The sequence below is a fragment of the Chlamydotis macqueenii genome, chromosome 4 (assembly GCF_036417535.1).
Source record: "Chlamydotis macqueenii isolate bChlMac1 chromosome 4, bChlMac1.mat, whole genome shotgun sequence".
NCBI classification, from domain to species: Eukaryota; Metazoa; Chordata; class Aves; order Otidiformes; family Otididae; genus Chlamydotis; species Chlamydotis macqueenii.
In genome coordinates, this window is record NC_141559.1 from 67,363,944 (window position 1) to 67,380,610 (window position 16,667).

Consider the following 16,667-nt stretch of genomic DNA (forward strand, 5'->3'; position numbering starts at 1 on the left):
AGTTCAAGTGAGAATGGTGCGGAAAAGATGGAGTTAGATCTTGTGAGAGAAAACTGGGTGGACTAGAATAGCCTAGCAAAATGAAGTGTAAAGGGGGGATAATGATATTCTCTGTAAATACATCAAGATGCTAAATACCCATGAACAATAACTGTTTAGGTATAAGAACAGTGTTGTCACTAAAGCAAACAGCAATAACTCACTATGAGTAATTTAAACAAGAAATTAGAAGGTTAATTTTAACTGTTAGCACAGTCGGTTTGGGAAAAGCTTTAAAGTAATTCATGGTTCAGGAAGAGACGAGTATGTGGTAGAAAACTCTTAACTTGTGAAATTGAGCTTAATAACTTGTTTAAAGAAAATACATGGCATGTCTCCATTCAGTAGAAGTCTGGACTTGATATAGGTGATCTGTTTAAGTCCTGTATTCCCTCATGGCCAAAGTACGTCTTCTGAAAAAATATAAGAAGTTAATTTAAAGTTTTCTGAACAAATCAAGTGCTACAAGGTTTTAGTTTACTTGTAATGATGGTATAAAATACATTAAAATATTGTAAGTACAACACATTGCTCAAATGGCGAAGAGTCCATATCGTAATTCCTAGCTTAGTTTGCTACAAGTTTGCACGCTTTTGTTAAAAGGAACAATGACTGGAATTCAGAGCTTTATTTACAGGACAGATAATTGAAATGTATGAGCTTACCTTTTGGAAATAGCTGAAGAATTGAATACTACTGCCAAATTGTACCAATAAATGCCTATTAGATTATGATGGAATTTATTTAAGAGAACTGTAGAATGTGTATTTTGTTCTCAAAGTTAATTTTTACTTGTTTAAAACATCTAGCTTTTTTTTCTTCTTTTAAGACTGTGAGCCAGAAGAGCTAACTGACTGGTCTATGGATGAGAAATGTTCCTTTTGTAATTTACACAAAGAAACAGTCAGTGTAAGTATGAACATGATATCAAGCATGACTCCTCAACACCCATTTTTTTATATGAAAGTAAGAATCAGAGAATTGAATTTTGCAGACAGGTTAATACTGCGTTTTGACTCAAGATAAGTTTGGCTGTGAGAGCGAATGAGATGTTTTTGCTTCATAGTAGATACCTTTTTAGTGTTTTTTTTTCACTCAATAGCTCAATAATTTAATTGTATATTGTACTACTAGTAGACTAACCTCTAAAGGATGTTACAATCTTCATGTGTCTTCTAGGATCGTGCATCAGTTATCGGTTCTTCACAGTCAACGCCTACAGAGGAACTGTCATCTCAGGGCCAGTCCAACACTGATAAGATTGAATGCCAAGCAGAAAACTATCTAAATGCACTCTTTCGAAAGAAAGGTAATAAAAACATGTCTTTTATATTAAGAAATATGACACAAATCTAGAATAATCAAATGATTTAGGGTTGAGTTTGATTCTTAAGTAGTTTTTATTGATCTACTGAATGCTATTTCATTGTTCCCTTGGTTTTCCGTAGTGTTTTTCTTTGCTTACTTGAATCACCAAGTGAAGCACTACTCTTCTCGCTTGCCATTGCTGTTCGTCCTATTGCATTGTGTGTTATTCCCTTGAATCCCTGTTTTTTTTGGTCGTTTGGTTTTTTCTGTTCTCCACCATAAGCTGCTATTTTATTTTCATGACAACTTCAGATGCCATCTTCTGGAATTTTAAGCATTTAAACATTTTCTGTTCCTAAACTTTCACTTCTAGTTTTCAGCAGGAAGACCATGTTAAGAGAGAGAATATCTTACAGATTACAAAATAGGATTTGGGGTCTTCTCGCATAAAAGCTGCTAACTCATTAATTTTTTTACTATCCTTGTTCTTTGGCACTCTGCAAATTGTAGCTGCACATGAGTGACTGACAAGTCAGCTTGATTAATGTAAGTTACTTAGCTAGCCACTGGCAACAGCAGCAAAAATACTCATTTTCTTCCTTAAATTTCTGTGTAAGGAATGTGAATGCAGGTCTACTCATGAACTTTCACAGGTTTTTCTTGGGTTTAGTAGGTGTACTTGAATGTCTGAATAGCTGAGTGTGACTAGGGTGACATCCCTCTCTTGTTCTAACAAGGAATTAAGAGGCAGACACATTCTCTTTCTTCACCTAGGCTGGAGAAAAAAAAATGAAGTTAATTTTCTCCCCTTTACCTTACTATAGCAGTAAGAGATTACTATGCCCTTGAACCTGGGGTGGGTACAATCTTTTTCTGTACAGCTCATCTGTCCAGCCTATGTTTTGCTTAGGGCTTTAAAGAACTTTGAAGGGAGTGCAACAGCATTTTGAGTCCATCTTTGTTCTTTGTCTTTCTTTAAAACCAGCTACTTTCCATTCAAAATAAAACATACAGTGAAGTTGCCACTTCATTACTTCTGAAATTCTTATTATATTTTCATCGCAGGCTGAGTTGCATGGCATTTCCCTAGGCAGATATTTGAATTCCTTCAAATTTCTACTTTCTCAAATCTTTTCTTGATCTTGATATACAGTGTTTTTCAACACTCGCCTGCTTTATGCTTCTGCTGGAGATGCTGTCTTTTGATTCTCCTTGAGAGGAACTTTTCTCATGGGAGAAGTGAAATTTGGCATGACTTCGCCTTACCAGAGTGACTTGTGTGAAGTTTTTCACAAAGAGGATTTGGGTTTTAGTATGTTCCTTAGGTTTTTTTGATCTGCCAGATCAGTAATGCTAAGTTAAAAAGGTTTTATCTACTGAAAAACTAAGTCTTTTCCAATTGTTTTTGTGATTCTATGAAGGACTTGTGTATTCTTAGGTAAGCGGCACTTTGCTGAAGAGTTTTCTAAGAATATTGCTTCAGTTCAGGTTCCAGCAAAGTCTATAAGTTCTTCAAATTAAAGGAAGTGAAAAGGAAAAAAAAAATGTATCTACAAAGGGCATGTGAGACCAATTTATGAGGTATTTCAGTAATTGTCTTGGCTTTGTGGGAGGAAGATGTAGACTTTTATTAGGAAAATCCCAAGTCTGCTTTCTGAATTTTTGTAAAATTTTGAGATCAGTTATCAACTTAGGAAAAAAGGAATCAAAATTTTCAAGTAATTGTTTAGCTAAGGAACAGTTCTTATACCTGGTACTAAACCAGATGCCCTTTCATTGTCCAAAAAAAAAAAAAAATGTAGAATTCTTCGTTGGCTGTCTTTAAAATGGATGTAACACTTGTTTCACTTGCTTGGATTGCAAACTACTTAGGATCATATACTGTCTTTCACTATTGTAACTAGCACAGTTTCATTTAGGGCCTCTGTGAACAACTTCTAAGACTAGCGAGCAAATTTGAGTTAGATTTATTGGTCTCATTATCCTTTTATTTTAGAACAAGTTAGTATATGACTAGGTTTTTTAATTTCCAGACTTTTTTTTGTGGTTGGTTGTTTGCTTTTTTTTGATGTCAGGAAACTAATTCAGAAGTTGCAAACTTCAAAACATACAGCCACGTTATATCATTGTCTATGGTATACAACCTTCAGGCATTCATAAGTGAGGATTTGTCTGTAGGATCCCAGACAAAGATGATTCCTCTTTCCTTTTAAGAAGATGATAGAATTACTGCCAAGATAGGTAAACTCTTGAGAGGCTATAAATAACAAAGTCTTTGTATAGGTCTCTATCTTCACTATGTGTTAGTGAAAGACCAGGTAGTTGTCTGTGGGAAAGTCCTATCCTCAACAGAAACCTCAGTGAAGACAAAGTAATTTCTGTCATCAAATATTGATTGTTTCCATTAAACAATTTATCTGAAAACTAGATGTTTTCTTCCTAGGTATGACATCTCTTTTTATCCATTTGGTGTTGTAAGCAGAGTAGACTGGTATTTTTCCACTTACATAACATTAAAATACATAACTTTTCTTTTGTCAAAGAAGCAGTTACAAGTAAAATAATTATGTCCTTTAAAAAATACATACTAGTCTTTTTTTAAAACAATGAATATTATAGAATGTGGCATATGTGCTCATCATTACATGGCAGAACCATAGTTGTTTAAGAGCTTGATCAGACATTTTGATTGTGGATTACTTATTTTCTTGGTTTCCAGTGATCCACACTGTACGTTCTTGAAAGCTTTTATTCCATGCAGTATTAATATGACCTCTTTAAACAAAAACAAAAAAGAAGAAAATATTATTTAAATACAGTCACAGTTGTGAATCAGGTTCTATTGTCAGGACATGATCTACCAAAAGAAGATAGAAACCTGAAAAGCTGCTGTAGCAAGTAAGAAATTAAGGCACAAAATTAGAGGGAGTAAAATGGTCAGGAATTACTTGACTCTTTCCAGATTCTCTGGGTTACTCTGTCAAGTATCTTCAGTGCCATGTTTTCCATACCAAAATAATTTCACTGGAAGCTTTTTGAAGTTCTTAGTTCTTTCTAGGTATCTGTCTTGTATTCTAAAATATTTCCATTTTTAACTATGGCTTTTTTACACCATCTATATACCTACATCTAAGTCTCTGAGTTCTTGTGTTCTTTGCTTAGTTATATGCCAGATACATAGGGTCACAAGCTGGTTATGCTTCTTGCATAGTGTATATATAATTTGACAAACCTGTGGAAATGTAATCTTGCACACGTATCTCGGACTACAAGAAGAAGTTACTTTCTGAGGTGTAGTTTTGAGATGTATGCACTATTTATCTAATACCTGCAGTTCCTTTTTGTTAATAAACATAAGAAATCTAATTTACCCTTTCAAAATCCGAAAGGTTTTCTGTAAGAACTGAGAACTCTGACACAGCTTATGCAGTAAACTTGTATGACATTCTTGCTATTCCTCTTCCTCAGGTTCATCAGGAAAGAATATTTAGCAGGATTTCAGCTGCTTTCTTAAGGAAGTAAAGCATATGTTCTTTGACTGCCTGCCTGCCAGTATTACTGTCTTCACTGGCTTATGAATATCTTAGTCATTTTCAGCTACATTTAAGAAAATCCTTAAGAGATATACCTGTATGTAGAGTAATGAAAATTACCATCTCAGTAGAGGAAGGAAAAATGTTGAATGTTTACAAGAACAAAAGGCTAGAGTCAGCTTGGCCCTTATTCCTTCTGTTTGATCAATCAAGCTAACTCAGCTAATCATGATACATGGCTCAGAATAAATTACTGTATTCGGTTTTTAACTTGCTGGTGATCTGACAGTGAGCTGGACAAATTTACAGGTAGAACTAAGAACATTGCTGGAACAGTTTGGTAGCTGTTAAGGTGGAGTAGTTCTATAAAACTTGGCCTTTTTGTGAGAAATGGAGAGCGAGACTGAATACAGGAAATATGCTGTTAATTTCCACTGCCTTTTGGTATTGTATCAGAAGATAAATTAAGTCACTGTTTTGACTTTTTATGAAAAAATACTGTTTTTCAAGAAATAAGATACTATTTTGGGAGCTTTTAACTCCTTGCCCGTTGTCCTGTCAAACACACATGTAAGTCTGCACTATCTACATTGCGGTCTAATGATCACAGATAGTGTTAATGTACAGAACAGTTAAGAATATGGACTTGAATAATTACGAGGTGGTGCAGTAGAGAAGCTGAGGGAGTCTTAATCCTAAATGTTAGCTTTGAGTTAAAATAAATCATTGCAATTAGTCATAATTACACATCTTGTTTTAGTGCCTTCTCTTGCATTCTGACTGTAATCTTGATAGTCTTAAGCAGAAAATATCAGATTGTATCATACAAATGTGTCATTTAGCCTTCTTTTATGCTCATCATATCAGGAGGTCTTCAGTGATCTGAGAGAAACTAGAGGAACATCAGAGCTACCTTTTACTCCAAATCCTTAGAGACTGTTCTGCTGGGTTTGTAGAATGTATGTAAGTGATCCATAGAGTAAATACAGCTGCCTTGTGTTGCAAATCAACTATGTGAAAAACAGAAGTTTAAACAGATGTAGGGCATGAAAATTTAAAACTTTGTAAGTAGCTGTAATTATGAGTCCTAATAAAACATCTTAGAATAAAAACTTTTTAGATCATACAAATATATCTGGTGCCATCTGCTGATAATAATTAAGAAATATTTGCTAGTCATAGTAATCTCAGAGACCTAATACTTTTCTTACCCCAAAATATATTAAAATGCATTTAAAAATTTTATGACTAATTGCAAGTTTCTCACGTGTAGTGAAATATTACTATTGTGAACTTAAACTTTCGGGCATATGTGTTTTCATTGCATACCTGCAGAGTAATACAGACTTGCAGCCATTGAATGTAAGTAATTAGACTTTATATAATACACTTCAAACGTGTGTACCCTGTTCTGATCACTCAGGAGTCTTATATTGATAAAACATTAAGGGTAAATGCAACTCTATATAAAGTTTGTTTGCTATCAAAAATCAACAGTGTGTAAATAGAAAATAGTATATGAAACTGTATCATTTCTTCTCCTTTCCTTTGAATATCTTAACATCTCTCTCATTTCTGTATCATTTGGAGAGCTGTGGAAAATTATTCCTAACTTCAAACTACTCTGAATTACTTCTTCCTCATAATACAAGTTGTGCATCCACAGCTTCATTCTCCGTTCCTGTTAATGGAGAGGAGGTTACTGAGAAGACAGGGTCAGACTTTTTACAATAATGCATAGCAGGACAATGGAAGATTACAGAGAAGCTTAAATAAGAGATTGGTTTTTTATGTAAGGAAAAGTGAGGACAGGCAAGCAGTGGAACAGGCTACCCGGAAAGGTTGTACAGTCTGCATCCAGAGAAGTATTCAGGACCTAACTGGATGAAACCCAGAGCAACCTGATTTGATCTCATAGTCAACCCTGCTTTGAGCAAGTAGCTTTACTAGAGACCTCCCAAGGTCCTTCCAACATGAATTACAATTTAATTACTTAACACAAGAGAACAGTCAATACTGAAGATGTGATAGCGACACTACTAGCAATTACGGCAGTTAAGCTTAAACTGACTGTGGTCTAGCCCTATAGATTGAATATGCATTAGTGGCAAGAGCACTTCAGATGCACCCCTGCGGCACATCTTCCAGATTATGTGCTCCGATACCTCCCCCTCAATCCCAAGTATTACCTTTTAAGAATAAATTAACTTAAAATTTGTAAACTGCCAGTAGCTGTAGCAGTTGAAGGTATGAGAAATTTTGCTGCTTTTATTCTTCCGTAGGGAGTATTTGGAAATTATTAGGGGAAAAAAAAATAAAACTAATACTAAAGAAAATATTTTAAGAGAAAAAAAAAAAAACCAAACCACCTTTGTTATTCCAGCTAGGTTTAAAGATTACTTTGCTCCTAATGGAAAAGCATACTTCTTCTGCAAGTTTCTAAAAGCAATTCATGCTTGGTTGTTACTAGTGTAAAGAGTCTAAAATGGAATAGAAAGGCAATAGAAACTTGGCAGTTCTGAAGGAGTTTTGTCTTGCAGTTTTCTAATAACTAATGCTGAGGATGGTAATTAATAATCAGAAATTTATTCTAGGCTGTTGTGTTTTCCAGCTAGTGGTAGGTCTACCCTGTACTCTATGATCTTTTACTTTCTAAAGGCACAGATCATACCAGGATGTAAAATAACTATCTTTCCCATTTGCACTGATGACCACCTGTTCTCCAAAAATCTTCTAAGAAATTTTTCTTAGGTGCATGCAACAAACTAATTTCTCTCTATAGAATCATAGAATAGTTAGAGTTGGAAGAGAGCTTTAAAGGTCATCTAGTCCAGCTCCCCTGAGGGACATCTCCAACCAAATCAAGATGCTTAGAGCCCCGTCCGACCTGGGCTTGAATGTTTCCAGGCATGGGCCATCCGCAACGTCGCTGGATAACTTGTTCCAGTGCCTCACCGCCCTCACAGTGAAGAATTTCTTTTTTATGTCTAATCTAAATCTACCCTCCTCCTAGTTTAAAGCCATTACTTCTTGTCCTGTCACTACATGCCCTTGTCAAAAGTCCATCTCTAGCTTTCTTGTAGGCCCCCTTTAGGTACTGGAAGGCTGCTATAAGGTCTCCCCAGATCCTTCTCTTCTCCAGCCGGAACAGCCACAACTTTCTCAGCCTTTCTTCATAGGAAAGGTGCTCTACCCCTCTGATTGTTTTCGTGGCCCTCCTCTGGACTCTTTTTCTTTGTAGATATCCTCCATCCTTTAGAATTTCACCTCATACTTCTCCTCTAGAAACTCCTATCAATTTTAGAAATTTTGGTAGAGATCTCATTGAAAGATTGTCAGAAGATAGAGCTTCAACCATAAGCAGACTTGTTTTGCCGTGCCTTGCGTAAGGTCTCTTGAAGCCGAGATGTCTAGCATATATCAGTCCGTGAAGATGTTGGAGCTTCACCTTATCTTCTAAAGCATTACTGAAAGGACAACCAAAAGATATTGGTAAGAAGCATCTGAACAGTCAGCTGCCCTTTCATATGCTTCAGACAGCAGAACACATATGTGCGTCTTTCTAATTCCTTGCAATACTCTGGTGAAAATGAATTCTCAAAATGGAGTATGTTTTGAATAAACTTGAAACAAAAAAAAAATCTTTTACACATTCATCCTAAACTTGAGCAGCATTCCTTAATCTGTCTCAGTGATCACTCTCTAGTAGATGGATAAAACCTCACTGGCATAAAATGCTTGAGCAAATATGCTGTGTGATCCTCCAAACTACCTATTAGGAAGTTTACACTTTGCTTGTAGACATCTACCTGATCTAATCCTTTCAGTTTCTCCACTTGCGTGAAAACAAAACTGAATTTATTGTCTGTCTCTTTCTGTTTCAGACTAACTTAAGTATCCCAGTAACTGCCACCGTGTCCTCTGGCACTTCTTTCAGGCAATCAAGGCTACCTAAAAGCTGATTCTTCTGTATCACATTCACACTTACCTTATATCTTTAAATCCATGTCCCTTTTTGATGAAATGTTTCACTCATTAGCTATGGACGCAAGGATGGGCAGTGGTTAAAACTTTAAAATTATATTTTCGGTTTGTGTATATATAGAGTTGAAGGAAAGAAGGAAGAGTGGGATAGTGAAATGAGTACTACTGCTGCCACTTTAAGGAAGAACATAGATCTGAGTATGGGCAGTTGTGCTTGTTTTGTGAAATACAGTATTGCAGTCATGAATGCAGTGTTGCATTGATGAGTAACACAGCTTACTTTAAGTGAGTTTCTTAATTACACTGCTACTTATGTGAAGTTGCATATCTTTATTTTGTTGATCTTTCTGGTACTTCTGTTTATATAGAGATTCTTTTTTCAGTGATTCACAAATGTACTTTCAGCTATGCCTCTCAATGAGAGGTTTAACTTTTTTCTAACTGACAGATAATATTAAAATAAAGTCATAGGTATCTCAGCTTTGATCCTTTTTTCTTTGTTTTTAAAATGAAACACTTCTTTCCATGGGACTGTTACATACACAAACAAAAAATAGAGAACGTACAATTTATAATAGGAATTAAAGCTTTTCACCCAAGTGTTTTCATTGGTAGCACTTTGAAAATGTCTTGAAAATACTATAAGTTCTGACAATAAAAATTTACAACTTTATTGTAAAATTCAGTTTTACTGTATTACTTCAGTTTGTGTGGGACGCTTCAAGTAGCATCATATCAGTTTTGACACTGCAATCCTGAATGTACAATGGGGATTATAATCTAATATGTAGGTCCAACTGTTCTGTGTTTTGAAAAGGGACTAATCTATAAACTCTAAAATTTATTATTTTTGTTATAGTTGTTCTTTGAAAGTAACTCCTGTATGTATTAATTCATAGCTTTGTTTAACTTTTACTGTTTTTATTCAAAAGTCTCTATTTTCAAAACTGAAAACAAACAGTCTGCAAATGAAAACTCAGCTTATTTACCAACAATAAATATGGATTCTGACTCCCATACTTGCATTATTTATCTACCCACATAGTTTGACTTCCATGCTATGACAGAGGAATAAGGTAAAAATTACTGATGTGTGCTAAACATGTTCTTCCAAGTGACCTCCAGTGAGGAATGCTCATAAGAAAAATTTACTAGGCATCTGAGTTAAGGTGTTCATTACACATGTACTCATTACACACATTTATTGTGCTTATACTTAGTATGTATTTAAAGAAAAGTAATTAAGTTTTTTTTTAATATATCTGTTGCCTATGTTGTTTTTTATTCCTAGATCTTCCTCAGAACTGTGATCCTAACATTCCCCTAGTTGCTCAGGAATTAATGAAAAAAATGATACGTCAGTTTGCAATTGAGTACATTTCAAAAAGTAGCAAAATTCAAGAGAACAGAAATGGTTCATCGTTTGAACCAAGTCTGATATGTAAAAATATCCAAATGAACCAAACGGAAAACTCCCTTCAGGAAGAACAGGATAGCCCTCTAGACCTCACTGTGAATCGAACTCAAGAACAGAATACTCAGCAAGGTAAATTTCTAGATCTACTTATCTGTATTTTGCTGTCATTTATTACGTTATTGTGTCTTATTCCGTTAAAAATATAAATATGTCTGTGTGTCAAGTATCTGTATATTTTGTCTTTCCAAAGTAGTAATCAGTATATGGGAAAAAAATATCCTGTATGATTAAAATACGGTTGAAGTAAAATTGGCATAGCATCAACTTAACAGTTAAAGAAAACTCATATGTTTTCCTTTAAACTCCAACAAAAATGCTGTAAGAGAACTATATGTTAAAAAAAAAAACAAAAACAAAACAAACCCACATTCTTTCTAAAACCATTTGTTATATTGTGTGTTAGCAGATAAATATTCATTTCTGAGTGCCTGTGTTAAATAAGCTGCATCAGAATTTCTCTGCTATAGAATACTGAATCTAAGTCAGCTCACCTGTGGCTGTCACTGGTAGTAGTGGTTCAAGATTTTGTTTAAGAAATGGCAGTTAAAAAGTCTTCTGAGAAGAGACTGGAATTTCAGAGAGCAAAGGTCGTTCTGTCTGTGTCAGCCCTTGGACACTGATTCTTTAAATACAGACTGATTAGAATGATGGAAATCGAAGATTAATTTGTGAGGAAATTTCTGTACTTCATGTCTTAATCATTATAGATCAGTGCAATTTTCTTAATTGAGAGTAAAGCTAGAAAAACCAAAAATAAAGTCTGTCTCATTATCCTTTAGAAAAAGGAAATAATTTCTTTGCCTCAAGGCAAAGAAACTGTCCAAAACTGATAACAATATAATCTCAAGTGTTTTTTGGACATTGAACTTGATTTGGATTAGCAGCAATTTTCAGGAAGGGTTGTCATTCATGTGCAACTGAAAGCAGTGGCAAAAGCAGCTTTTGTCTTTTACAGATACGAGGGTCCATGTTAATCCAATAATACTGCAGACCAAAGGAAAAGTTTGCTTATATGTCACATACCATACAAAAAAAAAAGTTAAAAGAAGGCAGAACTGCAGAGTTAAGTTTTTTTTTTAAAAAATTACATAGATAGAATGAAAGCAGATTTTGTAAGTGTGTACTTAGTGATGCATTAGATGGCACGTACTTTTGGGGGAGGGAATTCTGACATGGATTTACCTTTCTAAACACACCTATTCTAAATAAAATTTTAAGCATCCCTTCTCTTTGACAGCAGAAATTCTAAGAAAATGTGGAATTCCTGCTTTTATTCTGTATGGTCAGCAGAAACCAGTTTATGCTTGGGTTTAGCAAATACCTTGTGCACATTAAATCCTGAGAAAATACTTGTTGTGCTTTGACATACCTCTGCTAGGGATGAATTACAGAATTTAGAGATTTTTAATTGGCTGGCTTGAAGCAGGTTTCTTTTGCAAGGGTAATAAAAAATACTTTCCTGATATCTATATAATAAAAAGTATTTTCCTGATAGCTATATATCAACTATAGCCTGTTGCTTACTTCAACAGCTGGTTATAAAGACTAACTAGTTTAAAATATTCATGAGGGAGCAAAGTCCCCAACGAGAGGTTCTGGTGCCTGCTGAACCCAAATAAATCTTTGAGGAATGAAAGGGAAGGCACAGGGTGAATGGGGCAGGGATGGGAAGAAAGTTCTGTTGCCACCTTCAGCTGCTTGAAAATCCATTGATCTTTTGTCAAAAAAAAAAAAAAAAACCAAACCCTTAAAATATTGAGAGATTGAGGCATTTCAATCTTTTTTTTCCTAATATAATTTTAATTGCTCTTATAATGAGAGTAAACAGCATGTCTAGTATTGTGTGTCTTCAGCAAAATATCTGAGGCCAAAATAGTTGCTCAGCATACATAGTTGACTATGTAAAACTTGTATACTGTATAACATATTTTAGGTGCTCGGAACTTACACTGCCATGGTGCTGGAGTGCTTTGCAGATGTTACAGTCTTGCTGTGAAGTTTGAGCTACTGAAAGGAGAGGAAGTATTGAAACAAGACTGTAGCTGGAGAAAGGTTTCAAGCCATTTTATCTTTATCTACCAGGGAAGTTGTACTGTGCTTCCTGTTTCCCACAGACATATCAATTTTGAGCTATCTTAGCTTTCCACTGTAGTGGTAGCAACAAAAACAAATAAGATCAAGATGGAAAAAGTCAGCCTGCTCTTTTAATTTACGTTATGTTCTAAGTGCAATGATTCATTAAAAGTTCTTTCAAATAGCTATTGAGAGGGACTATGTAGTAGTATTATTCTACCTACCCCTTCCTTCTGTCCTTTTCCTGAAGAAAGCTTGGATATATTGAAGTGTTACATGCTTACAGAGGGAACTGTGAAATTTTTACATTTTATTATTTTTAAAAATACATTTCTCTGTGTCTAGCATAGTATACTTCTTCAGTCTAGAGACTTGTAAAAGCTATACCTTGGTTCCCTTCTTCATAGTGTCTTTTGATTGTTGTGCAACTCTTTTTTTTTATTATTTGCTATTTGTAATTCCTGTTACGATTTCCAAATTAAGTGCTAGTAAAGGAGTAGGAGGTTCAAATTTTTACATTGCTCTGATGGATCCTTGGAATTGAAATATTTTAAATTCAAATCCTGTGAAGCAGGTAATAACCTAAATATAAGTACTTCAGGTTCATTTTCTGTTGAGGCAGGTGCTTTGTATTTACAGTAGTCATCGTTAAAATGTTCTAAATAATAAAACAGTCATATTCCTTTACTATGTCAATGATTCTTGGACATAAGTTGAGATGGAAGAGTAAGCTTTATTTTCCAGATCACTAGAAGCATTCTTCTACACTGAGCAGGTCCAAGCTAAGTGCTAGCTCAATACTGAAAAAAGATTCTGCCACTGGAGATGTCTGGATGATCTTATCTTAATTTAAGAAGGCTTCTTACTTTCCTCTAGCGTCTGCAGGACATCTCTGAAGTACTCCCAAAATATTCAGATCTGACACTTCCAGACTTGATTACTCCTGTGTATTGGGTTTACATGGTAAGATTTTGGTAGTTGGGGAGGGCTGCAGGGGTTGCATGTATGAGAAGAGGTCATGGTCTCTGCAACAGATGCACAACAGGCCAAAGTGGAGCACATTGGTGAGGTTTGTGGTGCCTCCGTAAAAACACATTTAAGAGAGCAAAAATGCTGGACAGGCAGAGGAATGAGAAACAGCAGGGCAACAGAGAAGGAGGAGGAGGAGGCACTTCAGACACCAGAGCAGGTATGTCCCTGCAGCACATGGTGAGGACCTGCAGCTCATGGAAGAGACCAGTCTGGAACAGATATTCACACTGCAGCCCATGGAAGACCGCACATTGGAGCAGTTGGATATTTTCTGAAGGAACTGTGGCCTATGAAGAACCCAAAGTGGAGCAGGGGGAGTGTGTGGAGGAAGGAGCTGTTGAGAGGAATTGTACTGACTGTAACTCCCACTCCCAATCCTGCCTGTGCCACCTGGGGATGAGAGAGAGAGGCAGAGGAGTGAAGTTGAGCCCGGGAAAAGGTGGGATGGGGACATGCTTTAATTTTTGTCTTTTTCTCATTATCCAAATCTATTTTAATTGACAGTAAATTAATTTTTTCCCAAGTCTATTTTGCCTGTTATGGTAGTTGCTAAGTGATCTCCCTGTATTTATCTTGATGGCTTTTTTCACCTTATTTCTCCCTGCCCCCGTGTTGAGGATGGGAATGCGAGAGCAGCTAGGTGGGGGTCCAACTACTGGTACTGCATCAATCAGTACTGAGTATTTAAGCACTGATATCCAGATCTGTCCAGCTGGCACCTGATACAGCAGAATCCCAAATTATGCTCTGCTTTCTTCCGCATGTGGAAGTGTGTAACTTAGCAGGGTGCTTTAATTCCTGTGCAGCTTGTTGGTAACTAATCAGGCAGTTGCTTCACTGTCGGTCAATTAGAAGCAGCTGTCTCCAGAAATACGTGTATCTTGCTCTTTTTTTCCTAATCCAGGTAATTCTAAGACTCTCCAGGCTTTGAAAAGAATACTCTATATAGTGAAAGAAAATGTATTTTGCGTGCACTGCATCTAACAAAAAGAGGATATGTATTTCTGCAATATTACTTGTCCTCTAAACTAAGCCAATGACAAAGTAGCATCCTTGCAGAATAAAATATTGAGTGAGGAACAGTCTTGAAATATCCTGCAGCAACTTATAATTTTCTTGCGCAGTCATGTTGCTGAGCTCTTTGGAAAGTGTTTTCCAGCAGCAGCTAACTTTGATGCAGAGGTTTCTTTCCCTTGATGGATATAGGAGAGTTGATTACTCTTAAGCTGCTAAGCAAAGTTATTTACAAGAGGCAGAAGTATAAGCTGTACAAATAAATACTCTAAGAAGACTGTTAGTTTAGCTACACAAGCTTATTCTTGTTGCTCTGTCTTCTAGGAACAATGATAGTGTGTAAAACATAGCAGAAAAATGCAAGAGAATTTGCATAAATTCCTTTGTTTCATTGATCCATCATAGACTGGAAGACATCAGAAGGTAGCTGGCAACGTGTGACATTTTACTGCATGAACTTTCTAAAGCTATCCTATAGCTTTGTTGTTGTTGGCTGTTATTTGAAGTAGGAAAAATAAGGATAACCCAAGTCAAAAACTCTTGTTTAAATGACTTAAAATAGCATTTTGTTATCCAGTTGAACAATGTGCATATGATTTCACCAAAATTTGTAGCAAAACAGAAATTTCTGAATAGTGGACTAGAATTTGGAAATACTTCTTAATTTTTTTTAAAAAGTAACTGTTGAAAATCCACCCTGAAGTTAGTATGGCAACTGAAATCACAGCATGTGTGGCCTCTTGATAGCAATCTTCAGGGCTATTGAAAGAATTCCAAACACTTTCTAAAAGAATCTTTTATTTTCTTAATATACTGCTCATACCATATGTATTGGGCAAAATACTGTGCTTTGAAGGTACACATGGTAAGTTCCCAAAGCTAAATTGTGTGAGCTGTAAATATATTCAAGAAACAGTTTGTTTAATACTTTTGCATGAAAAGGTCACCCTAAAAAGGTACACTTTTGAGGGAAGTATGTGTTTAGCTGCCATGGCAGCTAACAGCCGAGCTCCTTGTCAGACGCTTGCTTGCTTCCTGCTCAATGGCATGGGGAGAAAATGGGAAGAACAGGAAAGAGAGCTCCTGAGCTGAGATAAAGATGTGGTCATTGCTCACTGCTTGCCATCATGGGCAGAATAGACTCTGCTTGGGGAAACAAAAGGATACACTACAACACCACCTTTCCCCTCCGCCCTTTCCTAGGCTTGACATCACTCCAGATTCCCTTGTGACCACCACCCTCTCTGTGGTGCAAGGGGAATGGGTGTGGGGTGTCCACAGTCTGTACCTAATGGTTTCTCTCTACCATTTTTCCCTGCTACTGGGCTTCCCTCTGCTGTTTTCTCATTCTTTCTGTTCCCTACTTCTCTCTCCATCCAGTACTTTTTGCCCTTTCTTAAATATGTTTTCCCAGAATTTCCCTACAGGTGGCTGTGGGGCTCAGCTGTGCCCTGTGGTGGGTCTGCTGGAACCAGCTAGATGTGTCTGGCACAGGGTGACCTCTGGCCTCTCCTGCAGATGCTGCCAATACCTTGCCATGGACACCCAATATATAGCGATATACTTTTCATCTGACAGTTTTTCATTTTACAAAATAACACATCAGGTCAGCAAAAAGGGGCTAGTCAAAGCAGTAGTTCAGAATTAATAAAAGGTGTTGGCATTCTTAGTGACAGTTCTCTGAAAACTTTGTTTCCATGTGCATTAGCACAGAAAATGGCCAGCAAAAGGCAAGGCATCATCAGGAAAGGTATTAAAGACAAGATGGTGTCATTTTGTTGCTATAAAAAACTTTATCAAGGTTTACCACAGTATGATGGATAAGGTAAAGGGAGAGTTGTTATTTACCACTACTTATGCCCTACTAGGCAGGGATCACTGAAGCTTCTTAAAAGGGAAAAATGGATAAGAGGCAGCTTTTGCACACCAGTTTGTGAACATCAGGAACTGCTTTGACAGGAGGTTGTGGAGACAGTGTTCAAAAAAGGCCTTAGAAAACTTCACAGCTAACAGAATGAAGGCCAGAAACTAAAGCTAGAGTAGGCAGGGGTGTATCCCTGACATCTGATAGCCAATGATAGCAGCTGTGGGGAGAGCAAGAGAGGAATGAGCTGCGGGTAGTGGCCAGGCTGATGTGCTCTCCCACACTAGAACTGGATATTTTTCCCATGCCTGGAGACTGAGAACTGGGTAGAGCAGGTTGTCTG

The 16,667-nt window shown here is 36.4% G+C and overlaps 1 protein-coding gene across 7 annotated transcripts in view; it reads left to right on the plus strand.

Annotated features, from left to right (window-relative positions):
* LCORL (ligand dependent nuclear receptor corepressor like) overlaps positions 1–16,667 on the plus strand; it is an 86,448-nt gene that overhangs the window by 36,007 nt on the left and 33,774 nt on the right. For all 7 annotated transcript variants that reach the window (XM_086746937.1, XM_086746934.1, XM_086746935.1 and 4 more), the window contains exons 3-5: positions 869–948; positions 1,219–1,348; positions 10,156–10,410. In XM_086746937.1, coding sequence (XP_086603063.1) covers positions 901–948; positions 1,219–1,348; positions 10,156–10,410 — 433 coding nt within the window. In that variant the 5' untranslated portion in view covers positions 869–900. The remainder of the gene's footprint in view (positions 1–868; positions 949–1,218; positions 1,349–10,155; positions 10,411–16,667) is intronic.